The sequence below is a fragment of the Pungitius pungitius genome, chromosome 14 (genome assembly GCF_949316345.1).
Source record: "Pungitius pungitius chromosome 14, fPunPun2.1, whole genome shotgun sequence".
In the NCBI taxonomy this organism is placed as follows: Eukaryota; Metazoa; Chordata; class Actinopteri; order Perciformes; family Gasterosteidae; genus Pungitius; species Pungitius pungitius.
In genome coordinates, this window is record NC_084913.1 from 6444849 (window position 1) to 6461761 (window position 16913).

At 41.1% G+C, this 16913-nt stretch overlaps 1 protein-coding gene across 1 annotated transcript; it reads left to right on the top strand.

Moving 5' to 3' along the window:
• Positions 1 to 1499: 1499 nt before the first annotated feature.
• LOC119227915 (L-asparaginase-like) lies at positions 1500 to 14201 on the top strand. Its single transcript, XM_037487108.2, has 12 exons — positions 1500 to 1547; positions 2449 to 2547; positions 4234 to 4348; positions 7421 to 7486; positions 9281 to 9392; positions 9604 to 9729; positions 9843 to 9926; positions 11131 to 11257; positions 11360 to 11463; positions 13200 to 13385; positions 13554 to 13667; positions 13812 to 14201. Exons 2-12 carry the CDS (start codon positions 2454 to 2456, stop codon positions 13863 to 13865), a joined length of 1182 nt encoding a protein of 393 aa, XP_037343005.2. The 5' UTR covers positions 1500 to 1547; positions 2449 to 2453; the 3' UTR covers positions 13866 to 14201.
• The last annotated feature ends 2712 nt before the right edge of the window (positions 14202 to 16913 follow it).

The following is a 16913-nucleotide window of genomic DNA, read 5'->3' on the forward strand; positions in this document are numbered from 1 at the left end:
TACAGTACTTAAGTTGTCCATTAGATATCCCTCTATCTATCTATAATTAATTTATGAACCTGGTCGTCAATTTATTTTTTTATATCCTACAATCTCCACGCATATCGGTCTCTGAAGTTCCGCGGCTTTAGCCTGCTAACAGTTAGCTAAACTGAGAAAGCTGAGCTAAACCATGGAAGCACACACCCGCACTCACCGAAGTAAATGGTCGTCGCGGCCCGCGTCGGTGCACAAGAACCACCGCTGTCCCCACAGTGGCCGAGGGGTCTGGGTCTCTCATCTTAGTCATGGGAAAAGGGTCGTTAACGAACATTTTTTGTGTTCATTTCTAAAGACTCGCATTAAGACATAACTTCATATCACTTTAATGAAGACGCTGCGCTACTTGCAGGTCGCTGTGTTGTGCCTTATTCTCGAAAACAGTTAGAAAAAACATTTACGGCAAATCCTGTCATGAACATACTTATTTAACGTTACATGGAATTTGCATGAGGAGGAGGAGGGTCAATGTTGCTAAATACCCAACTGAGATCGGCTTATGCCGCTCACCGAGGACACACACACACACAGCTGAGACTGAACGCTGAGAGTCTCAGCAGTTAAGTCCTAAACGGCCCCTCATAGAATTCAAAACTTTTTGGTGACGTGAGGCTCAAAGCGTCCGGTAACGGCAAAACACAATGAAGAGGCACCGTTTACTTGAACTGATAGTTTCCATCCTGCACAGGGTGTCCAACATTGGCGCCACATGACGTCCCAGGACAAACTGTGTGTTCCCACGGCCAGCAGACAGTGATCATGCAGACAGAGCTCACTGCCGGCCTGCTGACCTGGGCCTTGCCCTCTTTGGGTAAAAAATACTTTTTGGTTAGAAACTTGTCTGACTTCTATTTCATAAAAAAGAAGAATCATGGGTTAGGGCAAAATTACATTTCTGATCTCCTAATACCTTACGAACCACGACAAACCCTTGGGTCGTCTGGGACTGGTCGACTTTCTGTTCCCGGAGTCAAAACTAAACATGAAGAAGCAGCGTTTGGTTTTTCTTCTCCACTTATCTGGAACACTTTTCTCCTGAGTCACTCATTTCCTTTAAATCCACTTTTCTGTTTGTTGCTGCCTTTAATTGACCAATTCTGCAATTCATAACTCTTTAAATTAAACTGCAAAGTTTATTCTATTTGTAATGTTTTAACATATTTTTTTATAATTTTAATGACTGTTTGTCTTTAATGTTTCAAACAATCTTCCTGTTAGTAAATCTCCTTGCTTCATGTTAGGATGTTTTTAATGGTTTTATGTGAAGCACTTTAAATTGCCTTGTTGAAATGCCAAATGAAAATATTAATATTTTTATTTCATATTTATTTTCTGTAGTTGGTGATGGTTTAACAAGATTGAGTTCAATAGTTGTTCATCAATCCGTTACTTCTAAATCACATGGTTTACTGAATCTGAAAGTGAAAGCATAGCCCACAGTATAAAGGGTCCGTCACTGCACCACCATCACTGCACCACCACCACTCTGCAGAGCCACAGATACAACAGTAAGGGATTTATATTATGTTTGCTATTTTGATAACAAATGTCTCTGTAGTGTATTATCATTATTCTGATGGTGTTATTAAATATTCTCCTGAAAGATGTAAACGACATACACATCCAGTGCTAGAAAAATACAAATAAATGAAACATTGTTAGAAAAATTCTTACTGTAAAATCATCAAAATAGGATATATAATGTTTGCAAACAGGTGACAGAGTTGACACACCGCCAAGACTATTCAAAGGTTTTCATCTTTGGAGCAGCATTAGTTGGAAGATAAACCTGCTAAAACAGGGTGGGGCTCTTGGCAAAAAGTGCTCGTATCTTCGGATGTAGAAACATTGACGCACCAACATCTTGATTATCACACAACATTTTGATGAACACAATGTACCTCTGTGCAAAAGAGTACAGACTTTCTGTCAAACTAAAGTGGAACATTATTGTAGCTTTTCCAACATTTCCCCCCATTAAGTATAATTACTAATTAAAAGGAAACAATAAAATAATGTTCATCCTAAGTACCTCGAATGATCATCACTGGCACCACAAGATTCTACAAATTGACGCACCAACATCTTGATTATCACAATGTAGTGCAAAGGAGCATAGACTTTCTGTTGTACTAAAAGTGGAACATTATTGCATTTCCCCTCGTTTAAGTATAACTGCTAATTAAAAGGAAAAAAATTATATAATGTTCGTCAAAACTAATTAAATGATTGCATAAACGAAGACAAGAAAGAAAGCTAGAATGTCATATGGACTCGAGGACTAAAAGATGAAATTGTTCTTTCTCGTTTCTTCTGCGTTTGTATCCCTATGGTTGAAGATGGAGTCATTGTAAGTCGCTTTGGAGAAAAGCGACAGCTAAATGACATGTAATGTAATGTTTTTTGAAGAAATAATGGGCAACGTGCAGGCGGTAACTTCCCCCTCCGAGGTGAAAGTCCTGGTGATCTACACTGGAGGGACCATCGGGATGACGCCTAAAGATGGAGGTTAGTAGCTAGGTCACAAATATTTTCCGTCCGATTTGTTAAACTTCAATACAGACAATTATCTCCTGCATGTCAAGCCCAACAACATCCTCGAACTGTTACATTATTGGACAATAAAGTAGGGGAGAACGGGGTGATTTGTGATGTGCACAAGAAACTACCCACATCCCAAAAACGTGGTGATACACCCAGAAGGGAGCAGAAGTTTATATTCCCCTGCAGCATTGACAAGTGGGATGTTAAGTAGTAGCCAGATTCAGACCCACTAACACTAATTTCAGTTTTAATGTTATTTATTATTTCATGTTATTAAAGAAATCAAAGTCAAAATATTTTTATTGTTGTTTCTACCAAATGACATGCATCATTCTGAACAATATATCACTGGCACAATTTACCGTTTTATTTTAATTAAAATTTAAGTTTTCCCCCCAAAGGCACAACTTACACCGCACTAGGAGTAAAATGTGCCACGAGACCACATTTTTCCCCAAAGCTATATTTCTGAAACAATTTAGTTCAGATCCAAAGTTATTGTTCTCAAAAGTCCTTCATTTGAAGGCACAACTGTCAGAGCCTCACTTTAAAGTCACTTTGAGTAAAACTGGCACAACTCACCTCACTTTCGCCTACAGCCTCTCGTATGTTATTGCTGTAGGATGTTTGAAACTGCCTGCATTATTATGTCCTTAAAGCATATCGTTAACAGAACACAGTCTGTGGTTCCATATTTATGACGTTTTAAGAGAAATATTAAATGCTTTGAATTCACGTCTTTGCGCAAATTTTGTTGACCAGTTCATTAATTATTATAAAAATTGTAATGACAATATTGTCTCTCTTTCAAAGTTATGTTACAACATGATACATTAGGAACAAATGTGTCGGTTGTTTACGGTTGTTGTTTATGGACGTTTTGCACTTTTTAGCCAATTGAAAAAACGTTGAAATTAGGTCTTAGACATTCAGACCTCATTGCAACTCAATTTCAACATATGACAACGTTGAAATTACGTTTAGTGCTGACTGGGTTGAATCCCAAATTGTAAATTAGATCATTATTTTAGTAATGATTGTGGGGTAGTTCTGAAGGCACCGGTGTACCCGCTGTGGTGGCAACGCATATTCTCTCAATGACTAACTAGATGCTGACAGAAGGGATTGGGCAACATCTGACACCCTTAGTGAGGCTGCTGTAAGTACTTCCAAAGGTCGACTTACTCACCTGGTAAAGGTACCATATGGCAGCAAATCACTGTAGAAGGTTGCTAAATATTTACATAGAATTTAACAAAGGGGGCGGTTTCAAATTCAGAGACTGTTGAATAAAGCAGGGAAAAACCTCTGTAAAACATTCATATCCTCCCAGACTACGGTATTGCTGTACGTCACTGAGCCGCCCCAGAAACTGTTTAATGCCACCCATGTTTGGCGGATAATTTCCCCTTTGTCATTCTGTCTAGATTTCTGACAGTAGCTCTCATGAATACTTGTAAGAAACATAACTTTTCTGGGTTTTTCAGCCCCATTGCCACAATGCTTTTCCTCACGACGGCCACTAGGGTTCAGTATGAGACTGATGTTCGGTGTGGAGCTGGTTCATAATTCCCCTTGTGCTGTTTTCCTAAACTGCCACTGATTAACAGTAACCCTTTTACCCTTTTAACATATGATTTTCACCAACAGTGCTTGCCCCAGAAGCCAACGCTTTTGTGGAAGGACTGCGCAAGATGCCCATGCTCCACGATGAGGAGTATGCCAAGAAGATCGGCCTGGAAGGCAACAACACCCTGGTCCTGCCGTAAGCCAACCCATAATTATCCATATTGTGCTCTTTATCTGATCGTATGTGTAATATCTTCTTGTTAGAATGGAAAAAAGAAGGAAGGAAGGCCCGCAGGCCGGAAGAACAACTAACTAACATCAGGAAGAACATCATGTTTTATAATCCTTGTTAGACAGACAAAGGAAAGATTTCTATCGGCCCTAAACTGGCGTAGAGGAGGAACAATTCCTCACCCTGCAACATAAGGTCTCCTAACTGAACGTAAACATAATCGAACAAAGCGTGAGTGTTGGTGTCTGGTGTGTCTCTAACCTCCATCGTCCTGCTTGGCACATCCTGCTTGCCTTCTGGCCTTGCACTCTTTAACCAAAACAGGAAAATGACTCTCTGACTGAGCACTAAGAAAAAGCTTTTAATTATCAATCTGCTCAAGAGTATGTTTAAAAATTCAAATATTGTACTGCAGGTATTCTTCATTTGTTTTTAAGCTTGCATACATTCTGAATTTGTACATACCTAGAGAAGACTATCACACTATTTTCCCATTGTATTCGGAAAAAAATATTAAACTTAATGCAATGTATTCTCAGACCAGGGAGGACCACCAACCACAAACCACATGGAAACTGATCATTTATTTCATCGGTGCTGTAGCACTGGTTGCATGTGTTTGAGAGTGGTTGAATGTCTCCTCAGTCCTTGAAGGCTGCAACATGCTTCTGCTTCTGCGTCTTGTGTCGACGGACTCGTTTCAATTCATGGTTCTAAAAGGCTTGCTTGTGTTGCAAAGCAATTCACCGCCAGAACACTAGGTCAAGACGACCTAGAGAGTGACATCTTTGTATGTGGAAGACGTCGGTTTGTTTATTTATTTATCTGAGACTTTTTTGTCCCGTGCATCGCCACTGCTGCATTTCATCGCTTCTTTTTTCGGACATTTTCGTCAAGTATTTTCGTCAACAACTTTGTACACCCCTCGACCGGCAAACCGACGTTTAAGGAGATCTGCGTCCATGAATTGGACAGTCCGCCAATGAGGGGTAGTATAAGTGGTCATGTTTACAGATTTTTCCGACAAAAACTCTTTAAACTGATTCATTCTCTTGTGGCAAATCCTTGTTTTAATAATAGCGGAATTATGCAATGAAACCGGAAATGTCAGACTCCAGAAAAGATGTAGTTAGCAGACCAATCAGAGCCTTGCAGGTTTCATGGAATGGAATTCATGGAATTCATGGAACAGATGAACTTAATATATTAATAATTTGAAAGGCCTGAGCCAGGCATAACACAAAAATAACTATTCATTTTACTAAAAAGTAATAGAAATGTCATCAATAATATATTAAATAAAATGTACATATGATTGAAATAAAGTGCAATTAATGCTTCAGCAGTCAATATTTTGGCATCACAGAACCAGCAGTTCCTCTTTAAATCTTCATTGAACCACTTTAAGTCAGATTTAGAGTTTCCAGTCAGTGAGATGACAGACTTCTTTTGCATCTGTAACCCATTTTTCTTTAAAAAAATCCCACCTGCTTTCCCAGAGCTTTGGATCTTTGGTTTCCATTTGACACTTTCATTTTGACGGTTTCAATGCTTCCTTGGAGTCATGCAGTGTAAACACCAAAAACCAAGCAAATTTTCGCCACGTTTACTCGACTAGTTGTAGTTATTTCACTTCATTCACGTCCCGCTTCATGCGCGAGCCTGATTTCAGTTACTACCAAAGATTCATTATTTCAACAGCGGCGCTGTGCGGCCCACCGGTACACATTGAAAGTGTTTTGCGGCCCTCGTGGACAATACTAAAAACTGCGCCCCCACCTACTACCTAGGCCCACTTTGAACCATATAATAGTATAACTAGTGCCACAACCTGGAAATGGCAGAAATCGTATTACCCGACCCAGTTACCCGAGAATTTGCAGCCTCCCAATCTCCCATGCTGGCACAGGGAGATTATGGGGGTTTGGGTGTCTCCCTGGGGTCTCACGCTGGCTTCGACAAAGGGGCCCTGCACTGGGTCCTTCCATAGGGTCAGCATTGTCCACATCCACTAGGGGTATGGAGACGGCGATAGGTTCTTCTGGCGCAGATGGTTGAGGAAGGGAAGCCAAAGGGTCTAGAGCAGTTGTCACTGGTTGAGGAACAATCTACCACTCACTGTTCGGTTCGCCATCTTCTCCATTGGTGGGTAATCTCACTGGCTCCCCAGAGTCTGGCTCACTAATAGGAGTGATTAGCGGGACTGGTCGCAGGAGAGTTCGATGAACGTGTTTGATTTTTTCTGCGTTATCCAGGGGTGCAATAGAATACACTGCTCCACCCCCAGAGGGGGGCCTTGACAACTCTGTACTTCATAGGACCCCAAACGTCCGGAATCTTCACTCTGCCTCGAGCACTGTTGTCTTTCAAGTAGACCACTTTACCCTCTGTCAGGCTACCACCAGCCACGTGTTGGTCATGTCGCTCCTTCCTGAAGCAAGCTGTTGCTTGGATCTGCTCCTCGGCCCCATGAAAGGCAGTCTGGAGGCGCATTTGATGTTCTCGCAACCAATCATTGGCAGTACCTCCAATTGGTTCCTGAATCCTGCCAAGGAGAAAATCAACAGGAAGTTAGGGTTCTTGGCCAAACATTAAAAGGTATTGTGACTCACCAGTGGTTTGATGGACGGTTGTGTTGTAGGAGAAGGTAACATGTGGGAGATAGCTGGGCCAATCTGGCTTTTTGGCCGGTGGGAGGGCCTGTAGTAGACCATGTGGGGTCCTATTAAACCTCTCACACTGGCCGTTCCCCTGGGGGAAGTGTGAGTTTTACTAAAGAAACTACAAAGCTGTTGGATCAACAAGTTCTCAAAGTTCCGGCCTTGATCCGAATGTATTTGGGCTGGCACCCTAAACCTAAACTCAAGCCTCACGGAGCTGTAGTTGGGCATGTTTTGCTCTGCTCTTCGCCACGGCTGATATTTTCCCATGGTCTGTAGCCACACCATCTTTGGTAATCACATGACCAAGATAGATTACATCCGTGCGAAAGAAGCAGCATTTCTACAACTTTACTTTCAGTTTCTCCTGTTGCAGGCGAGACAGCACTGCATCAAGAGGCTTCTGGTGCTCATCTACTGTGGAGGAGAAGACAATCACCAGGTACAGTAACAGTGTCTGAAAATGCTGTGCACCAAAGATTTGTTCCATCAACCTCTGAAATGTACCAGGTGCATTACAGAGGCCGAAGGGCATGCGATTAAACTCAAAGAGGCCGAAAGGTGTGCAAAAGGCTGTTTTTGCCCTATCTTTCTTGGCTACCGGTACCTGGTTATAGCCGCTTGACAGACCCATAGTTGAGAACCAACGGGCCCCTGCCAGGGCATCGATAGAAATACTAAATAAAACAAGCTAACCATAAGTATATAAAGTATATTTGCAAAGGGGCAAAAACAGCAGTGGTTAGAGCTCAGCTATAGCACCTGAAGCTGACATCTCTTCCCCGTTCCTGTTAACAGGGGGCACATGTCATACACACTATGTCAAATAACTCCACTGACACTGAAGCACCGCTAAGGAGATATTTAAACAGAAGAAAAACAACCACTTGACTTAAAAAACAAACATACCTGGGGATTTCACCTTATACAGCCGCACAGGGTGAGTGCTGCACAGATTTGGTGGGAGCTCTGTCACTAGTCCCCTTTGGCCCTTAGTCCTGCATTTAAGGAGAAGCAGGAAGTGATCTGGCCTGACCTGTTGGGAATCACTAATTAAAAGGTAGTGTGGCCAAACAGGTAGAGGAGGGAGGGGGAGCTCTACCCATCACATCTGTTTAACGAGCACGATGAAGACTAATAAGCATTGGTTTAACCGTGTTTTGGAGTGAACGTTTTCTGCCTGTGTAACCCCCCCACCCTGCAACTGTTGCTTAGAGACAGTGCAGAATATACAGGATATAGGGGAATATTCAAATTTAATCCAGGTTCGATGAGGAGACTGGTGAGTATTCAATTGGAAACAGGAAATGTCCACCCCAAATTACGCTTAATACAACACGTTTATTTATATCACAATTAGACAATCATTTCTGCAGCAAATGCATAATTCCACACATCAAAAGAATGGCCAACCAGGTAATATAAAAAATAAAGAAAAGCTCTGAGAACTCAGGAATGAGTTCAATCTGGAAAAACATGTATAAGAAGGAGTATCGTCTAGGCCTAGTCTAGTCTAGGCCAACTAGGCCTGCAATCCGCATGGCTAAAACATCACACACAATATAACAATTAACATTAGCAACTCAGGGCATTCAATTAAATTCATTACACATTCATGAATGTACCTTTGTATGGAAGTAGATTTGTGTCTATTATGCAAACAAAAAAATGTCTTGAGAGCAAAATTTTTGCATTGCAAGCAAAAATAAAGTTTTTAAGTAAAAATATATAAACTAAGAATGAATTATTTGTTTTTGAAACTATGAAACTATTATTTTTGCTCTCAAAACAAAAAGTTTTGATCTCGAATCATAAAGTTTTGCTCTCGGATTTTGTACATAGTGGGCGGTGCTTACGCCGCTGAATGAACCAGGAGTTACTATTGGTGGATTGACTGGGCACTCGACGTCTGTTCCGCCATTAAACTCTAACGGGAGGCGACTGTTCAGTTTTCTGCTTACTCTTAATTTACTTCATGAAAAACAGTCGACAGTAAAAACAAAGATCTAAGTCTATCAAGAGACAGACGATCACTTAAATAAATCTTTGTGCATGGAATGACAAAGATTGACTATTAAGGAAAAGATGAACTCTTTTTCTTGGTTAAACAGGGAAAATGTGACCACCTATTTACACCTGCAAAGACTAAAAACAATCATTTATTTTGGGCTGTTCTTCCCATTTAAACCTGTGTGTGTGTATGATGAACTCGTAGATGAACTTCTCGCTCTTGCAGGCTGACTAAAACCAATAAGAGGGTTGTGTACACTGTTCTAGAGTACAGCCCTTTGCTGGATTCCTCCAACATTTCCATAGAAGACTGGGGTACAATTGGAAAGGAGATTGAGGTACTTGCTGCTGGATCCATTTCATTGATATGGTTCTGATTGCCTGCATTTCTAATTAAACACTGAATAATTTAGGCTTTTAAAAAGCGAGACATCAATCAATCTTACAATAGTCATTCTGCTCATAAAATTGATCACATTGTAAAAAAAAAAAATAGATGCCACAATCTAAAAATGATCCACAAATATGTGGTCTTATTTTTTTCTCCAGAAAGAATATGAAAATTTTAAAGGTTTTGTGATCCTGCATGGCACAGACACCATGGCTTACACAGCCTCGGCCCTGTCCTTCATGTGCGAACATTTGTGCAAACCAATCATCCTCACCGGATCTCAGGTAATTGCTGCTGTGTGAAATTGGTCTAAGAGACCAAAAAAAGAACAAAATGTCCGCGCCACCTTTTAAAAACATTCTCTGCCCTCTTAAGACGAGACTCGTTCTGACTTCAGGTACCAATCTTTGAGATGAAAAGTGACGGCACAGACAACCTGCTGGGGGCGCTGCTGATCGCAGGCCAGTTTGAAATTCCTGAGGTGAGGGAAGGGAGAAGCGACATGCATGCCACCGAGCGACATTGTATTTGATTATTAGGCACATTTGTCAGCCTCAAAGAGAAAACATACTTACTTGCCTATTTGTTAAAGGAATAGAAAAAAGACTCTAGATGATTATCAATAGGGACATAAGAGTATTAGGCATCGGGTTTGATGAATGCTAAATTAAGTTTAAATAAATCGCTGAATATAAAATATGAATATTGTAATAATAATTACAAACACTACGGTGGCCGTGAAGTGCAAATCACAATGGCAAATAGGAAAACACTTCAACAAATCGTAGAACACAACAGCAAATAGAAAGACATTTCAACAAATCGTAGAACACAATGACAAATAGGAATGCAGGACAGCAAATATGAAAACACAACAACAAATAGGTGAACACAACGACATTAATTTCTTACGGAAAAGGTACCGCCTTTCTATCGGAGGACGGACCCTTCTAATTGGACAGAGGGACTGACTGTCTTTTAACAGGAAGTAGATATGAAAAACAAAGAAAAGCGCACTCTTTGACTACTCCCGAAGAAAGTTTTGCTATTATTACAAATAATTTTGATGCAGGGCATACATACGACGTTGATATGTTGCCGCTGTCGGGGGAAAACAAACATGCACGCGTAGGCAAACCAGTAGGTTCAAAAACCAGTAGGCACGTAACACCGGCACGTCTCATATCATCCCGTAGTGAATAGTTTTTCCTTCTGTACAACGCTGCTTCTCTCTACATTTTTTCATATATACTTCCTGTTAAAAGACAGTCAGTCCGTCTGTCCAATCAGAAGGGTCCGTCCTCCGATAGAAAGGGCGTACCTTTTCCGTAAGAAGTTAATGTCATTGTGTTCACCAATTTGTCGTTGTGTTTTCCTATTGATGTGTTCTATGATTTGTTATGTTTTCCTATTTGCCATTGTGTGTTGCACTTCAGGGCCACCGTAGTATGGTTGTGGACACTTGATATCATGCATTCATACAGGCTGCTGTGCAAGGTGCAACCTGCCCATCAGGATTCAAACCAAAAGCTCCATGACACACAGTCGTACTCAGGGCACTACATCCAGGAGTGTCTTACCCAGGACACCATGTCCTCATGCATGTGTCCTGCTGTGTTGAGAGGGTTTTGTCTTCATAAAGAAACAAATGTGTGTGCAGTGAATGTATGTTTCCCTCCATTCAGGTGTGCTTGTACTTCTGCAAGAAACTCTTCAGAGGGAACCGTGTGACCAAGGTGAATGCTGAGAGTTTCGACGCCTTCTCCTCTCCCAACCTGGATCCTCTGGCCGTCGCTGACGTGGAGATCTCAGGTGAGCCGCTGGTGCCACGGGTCCGTCTTCATGTGTAAATTAAACATTGCATTTCTCCACTTTTAACCTATTTCTATTTTCTCGTACTTTTTTGTCAACTAGGATCGGGGTGGAGGGCAGACCACACAGCACAGTTCCACGTCAGCACCGAGCTGAATAGGAACGTGGGGCTGCTCAGGCTGTTCCCAGGAATCACTACTGCTACTGTGAGTGGCTCAGGACCGGAACCGAACCATCGATGTCCACTCCGTCCCCATTAGGACCCGCTTCATGTGCAGAGCGTCTTTGGTCGGTGTGACCCACGGCAGAGTGATCAATATGTGTTCTCTTTGGGGAATCATCCAGCTGTTCGTAGTTTGATGATTTTCTTTTTTATGTTTTCGGACTTCACTTTATTATCTAGACCGTTTGTGGTACACACTGTCTGGGACAGCACACAAAATAATCACATTACAGATCCCTCATCACCTGCTTTGAATATAAAGTATTTACTAGGGCCGGGACTTGATTAGAAATATTAATCTAATTAATTAGAGGCTTTGTAATTAATTAACCAAAATTAATCGCATTTTAATTGCATAAATATTTGACCTGAGAACAGTGAGAAGTAATTTTTTTCACATGGATTTTTATTTTTATTCAACCAATTCCAGCAGACAAGTGTAGCAATAGCATATTTAGAAATATAGTACTTTCAGAAATTCAGGTAGCCTATAGGTAAGTAGACCTTCTGTAAACTATGTTTTTTTAAGTAGACCAATACTTTCAAGGACTGTGGTTTGTTGTTGTCTGAAGTCATGAACGCTAGTTGGTGCTCCAGTATAATCGGTCCGCCGAAACTCATCCAGTGAGAAACGTCCCGCGGTGCAAAAAATAAGTGTAAAAATGCGTAGAAAATGTTTAATGTGTTATTTTTTGTGTAATTAATTAATCTTAATTCACATTGTAATTAATTAATCTTTATTAACGCGCTAAAGTCCCGGCCCTAGTATTTACGTAAAACTAAAATTCTCTGATTTTCACAAGTATAATCTGATGTATATTAATCATTTTTGGTTAATGACAAAAAATCCAAATCTAAAATGTAATTAAAGATATTCTCTTCAAAGATAACCGGCGGTTCAAAACTACGGTTTGCAATAAAATATAGCTAACTTTAATTTAATCACACCTATTACCCACTTTCCCTTCCCTTCCTTGTCATGTAAACTGCCATCAAGGCTCAGCCCAGAGAAAGATAAGAAGGAGTTATGGGCCATGTCCAATCGCCCTGTAAAGAGGGAGGATTGGCGTAGATACATTTGGCTGCACCTCCCCCTGCAGAGACTGACTTTACTGTCTCAATCTGCTCACTCTGCCCAGCTCGGCTACCAAGACTTTCTCACAGCCTTTAACTGCCTTGTTATGAAGCCCCGTTTTGACTCTGCACCAGTCAAAGAGTTCTTATGTACTCTTATGTACCTACTGTCTGTGCTGTACAAGCGCTTCTTTGGTCATATCCGTCAAAGCTTTTTTGATGCTTATCCCATCAGAAAAACACTAAACTAGGCACCTTTTTAATGTCGCCCTCTTCTTCCGTTTCATGGTTACTGCTTTGGTCTTTCCAAGTGACTTCATGCTTGCTAACACCTTCAGATCAATTTCTCTCCTCTGTCATTTCAGTCACATGCCGTTCTAGTTATACGCTATGGGTAATGATGTAGTATAGGGCCTCCCGGTGCCAGCCAATCAGTGACTGAGATACCGGTTGCACAGACTGCACCAGATGGGCTTTTAAGAGAGTGAATGGTCTCATGCATTGGAGTGAAAGGGGCTGCAGTAAAAATAGCACAGAATACTAATTCTAACTCAATTTGATGACACGCAGACAAGAAGCCAGTCCAGTTGGCCATGAATCGTGGGAGTTTGTAACCTTCGTATCCTTTGGCTCATCTGTGACCAGGTGACGGCTTTCCTGCAGCAGCCCATGGAGGGTGTAGTCCTGGAGACCTACGGCAGCGGAAACGCCCCCAATAACCGGCCTGACCTGTTGGCGGCGCTGAAGGAGGCCACCGACAACGAAGTCATCATCATGAACTGCACCCAGTGCCTGAAGGGGACCGTGTCTGCTTCGTACGCCACCGGACAGGCACGTTGTGTTGCCCCCCAGTCAATCCTGACCCATTTCTACTGCATTTTCTGAATACTGAATTTCTCATGTAGAAAACAAAGACTGTAGAGCTGAGTGACTCAATCATGTCACGATAACTATATATGTTATATCTTTACATATATATGCATACCTATGACTTTTTAGGTGTTGAATGACGCAGGGCTGATATCTGGTGGAGACATGACTTCAGAGGCGGCCCTGTCTAAGCTCTCTTACGTATTGGCCAAGAAAGAGTTAGATGTTAATGCCAAGAAAAAGGTTGGTTTCTACTTTCAAATGAAATTCTGCTGCTTCTTTAGTTTTAAGCATAAGAAGACTCACCATGTAGATTATTTAACAATAATAATCATTACAAAAAAGGGAGGCTCAGGTGTCTTCTGTGGTTTCTGTGTAACTGTCCAGATGATGGGTCAGGATTTGCGCGGTGAGGTGTCCTACGGAGCCAAAACTAACTAATCCAGGTCCCTGAGCATCAGCTCCTAGGAGATGACTGCACCCTCACAACACAAAGGAGACACATGTTGTGGAATATTTAAATAAAAGTTCGGGAGGAAAGAATGGTTTGTTTCTTTCGAGTCTTGATGAATGATCAAAGTTGCAAAAGTCCATTTACTGCTTGCAAGCAGGAGGTCAAATACACAATCATGTATTACGGTGCTCTGTGGAGTCAAAACCCTTTTTATACACACATGTGAAGGCCATCCTCAGTGGCAGGTATGAAATATTGCAAACCAAGTTGAGATAAAAACCAAAAGTTAAGATGGGATTTCCTATAGAGTTAAACCCAACACCAAGAAGTGTGACACTGTACACTTACATTTCACACCTATCAAAGGGTTAATTTAACTCTACTAAGTGTCGCAAATTAATCTGATCTTGACACTGGATAATGACTCAAGCTCTTTCGTACAATTGACTCTATAATAGTTGAATCAACTTTTTGCAGTGTTATTTCTACTCTGCAGAGGTGTCAAAAGTATTCACATTCATTACTCAAGATAATAGAGTTTAAAAATACTTTTGTACAAGTTGAAGTCAACTCAAGCTTTTTACTTATGTAAAAGTATAAAAGTAATGGTTTCAAAACTACTTAAAGTAAAAAAGTAAAAAGTACTGTAAGGGGAAAAATGGCCATTAAGGACAAACTCTTAATGTGTAACCTTGCTTACAGAACATGTCATTCCGTTACAATATGACCGGAAGGTGCCTTCAGATCACTTGACCTGCCTCGGATGATGGAAACTTGGCGACATTCAGAGAGGCAACGCTAAAACAACAGAGGTGCAGAGGGACAAAACGTTGACCCGCGTGCTATATGACTTAAACAACTAAAACGGCTAAATTACACGAGTCGGAGGACGTACACACACGCTGCTCCCCATGGTTTACTACTTCATGGGGGGGGGGGGGGGGGGGGGGCGCATCGCTGTTATAATGATGGGAAACACTGGCCAAAACATTGAACGAATCCAGAATCCCTTAGTGTTAATTTCTAAAGCCTCGCATTGAGACGCACATAACTTTATTTAAGACGCCGCGCTACTTACAGGTCGCTGTGTTGTGCCAGATTCTTATGAGGGGCCGTTTAGGACTTAACTGCTGAGACACTCGACACACACACACACACACACACACACACACTACTGAGACACTCTCAGACACACTACTGAGACAGGAAGGCGGAAGCAACGAGGGGCCGATCTTGAACAGCGCAAAGCGACATTCTTACGCCCTTCCTTGATATGGTCCGAAGTCCGGGCTCGCCCGTCCTTGTGTCGGTTCAAGTTTATAAATACTACCATATTCAAGTGACGGAATGTCATTTCAGGACTTTTTCAGACGATAAATTTGTTGTTTAAGCAACATTTTCTGCGGTCAGTTTGTCAACATTCAGCCTTCGTAACAATTTGCCTGCAGGATGTGGGAGATGCGAGGTGCAGTTAACGGGACGATCTGAGTCTCCAGCACCGGGCGTCCCTCTCTGGCCGCAACGTCCGTCACTCTGATTTGCGTCATCTGCAGTTTCCTCACCGAGAAAACCCATAGAGTCTCTGGATGGTAAATGTTTATACTTCTCATCCAACCACAATCAAATTGACTCAATCCGGATGGCGCGATTTATCCGGATAGGTTTTTTATGTGTGTGTTTGTTTTTGAACGACGACAAGCCGGAAAACAAACCAAAATGAAACAGTAGTAACGAGGATATTTTTTAAATGTAAGGAGTAGAAAGTACAAAAAATAAAATACTCCAGTAAAGTATAGATACCCAAAATGTCTACTTAAGTAAGGTTTTTTTAAGGACACCTTTGAAACTCTGCACTTCAACACTTTTGCCTAACCCCGGAAAATTAACTCTTTAAGAATTTTGCTGTGCAAAAACGTGATTTCAACGCATTTAATATTTCTAAAAAATGTTTATATTTCTAAAATGTCATAAAATGGAACTACATACTGTGTGCCGTTAAACAATATGCTTTAAGGACTTAATAATGCGAGCACTTTCAATTATTACTTAACCAATAAGGTACGAGAGGCTGTACTTTATTGTCCAATAATGTAACAGTTCGAGGGTGTTGTTAAACCCGATGCGCAGCGGATGTGATAATTGTCTGTATGAAAGTTGTGCAAAGTTCAAAGTTTCCATTTGCAGCCGAGTTCGTTGGAAAAAAGAAACTGCCTGTAACCACATATTCAACTTTACACGTGCACTTGCTTTGCAAGTTTCTGAAGTGTCATGACTGCAGCCTCACTTGCTACTGTATTTGACCTTCTTGTTTTGATGGCCCCGGAGACGCCATCTCCACAGAGCACTGTAATATGTACTTGTGAATAAGCAATAAATTGACTTTTATAACTTTCATTCATCAATACAAATAAATCATCCTCTTATCCCGAACTAGTTACAATGAAATATTTCACAAGAATTTATGCTGTATTATTGCTTTTCCATTTTCATGAAAATACACGTTTTTAAAGCAATGGGGGCTAAATACAGATTTTATGGATGACGGGCTGAATTCAACCAGTTGTGGTCTGTTAACAAGACGGTCAAAACATTGTTTGCATTTTTTCTGTTTGCACTGCATGCTCAAAGCAACATCGTAAAGTATGATACTGTGTATTGTACCTGGAAATGCTACTCCAGAAATGCCATAAGTTGCAGATGAATTGTTATCTTGTTTGTGATGTAATAAGTAAACATTCTATAAATGAGGGTTCTGCTGCGTTCACAATGAATGAGGTGTATATTAAACGGGCGTGTGCACACAGGAAACACAACTGTGAAACCACACTGGTGGACACACATGCTTTATTTGTTTGTGAAGTGAGGACACAGAGTCACAAACAATTAAGGTTGGTAACACAAAACTCCAAAAGTCTTCAATAACAACAGTAACACATACTATACACATAACATTTAAAAAAAAAAATATGTGTTCAAAATTTAAAAACCTGGGTGGTGGCCTTGCCCTCTTTGGGTAAAAAATACATTTCTGATCT

Coding starts and splice junctions, on each gene's coding strand:
- LOC119227915 (XM_037487108.2), top strand. CDS start 2,454: ATGGGCAACGTGCAGGCGGTAACTTCCCCCTCCGAGGTGAAAGTCCTG. Junction 11,258..11,359: donor CGCTGACGTGGAGATCTCAG/GTGAGCCGCTGG, acceptor TTTGTCAACTAG/GATCGGGGTGGAGGGCAGAC. Junction 13,386..13,553: donor CTTCGTACGCCACCGGACAG/GCACGTTGTGTT, acceptor ATGACTTTTTAG/GTGTTGAATGACGCAGGGCT.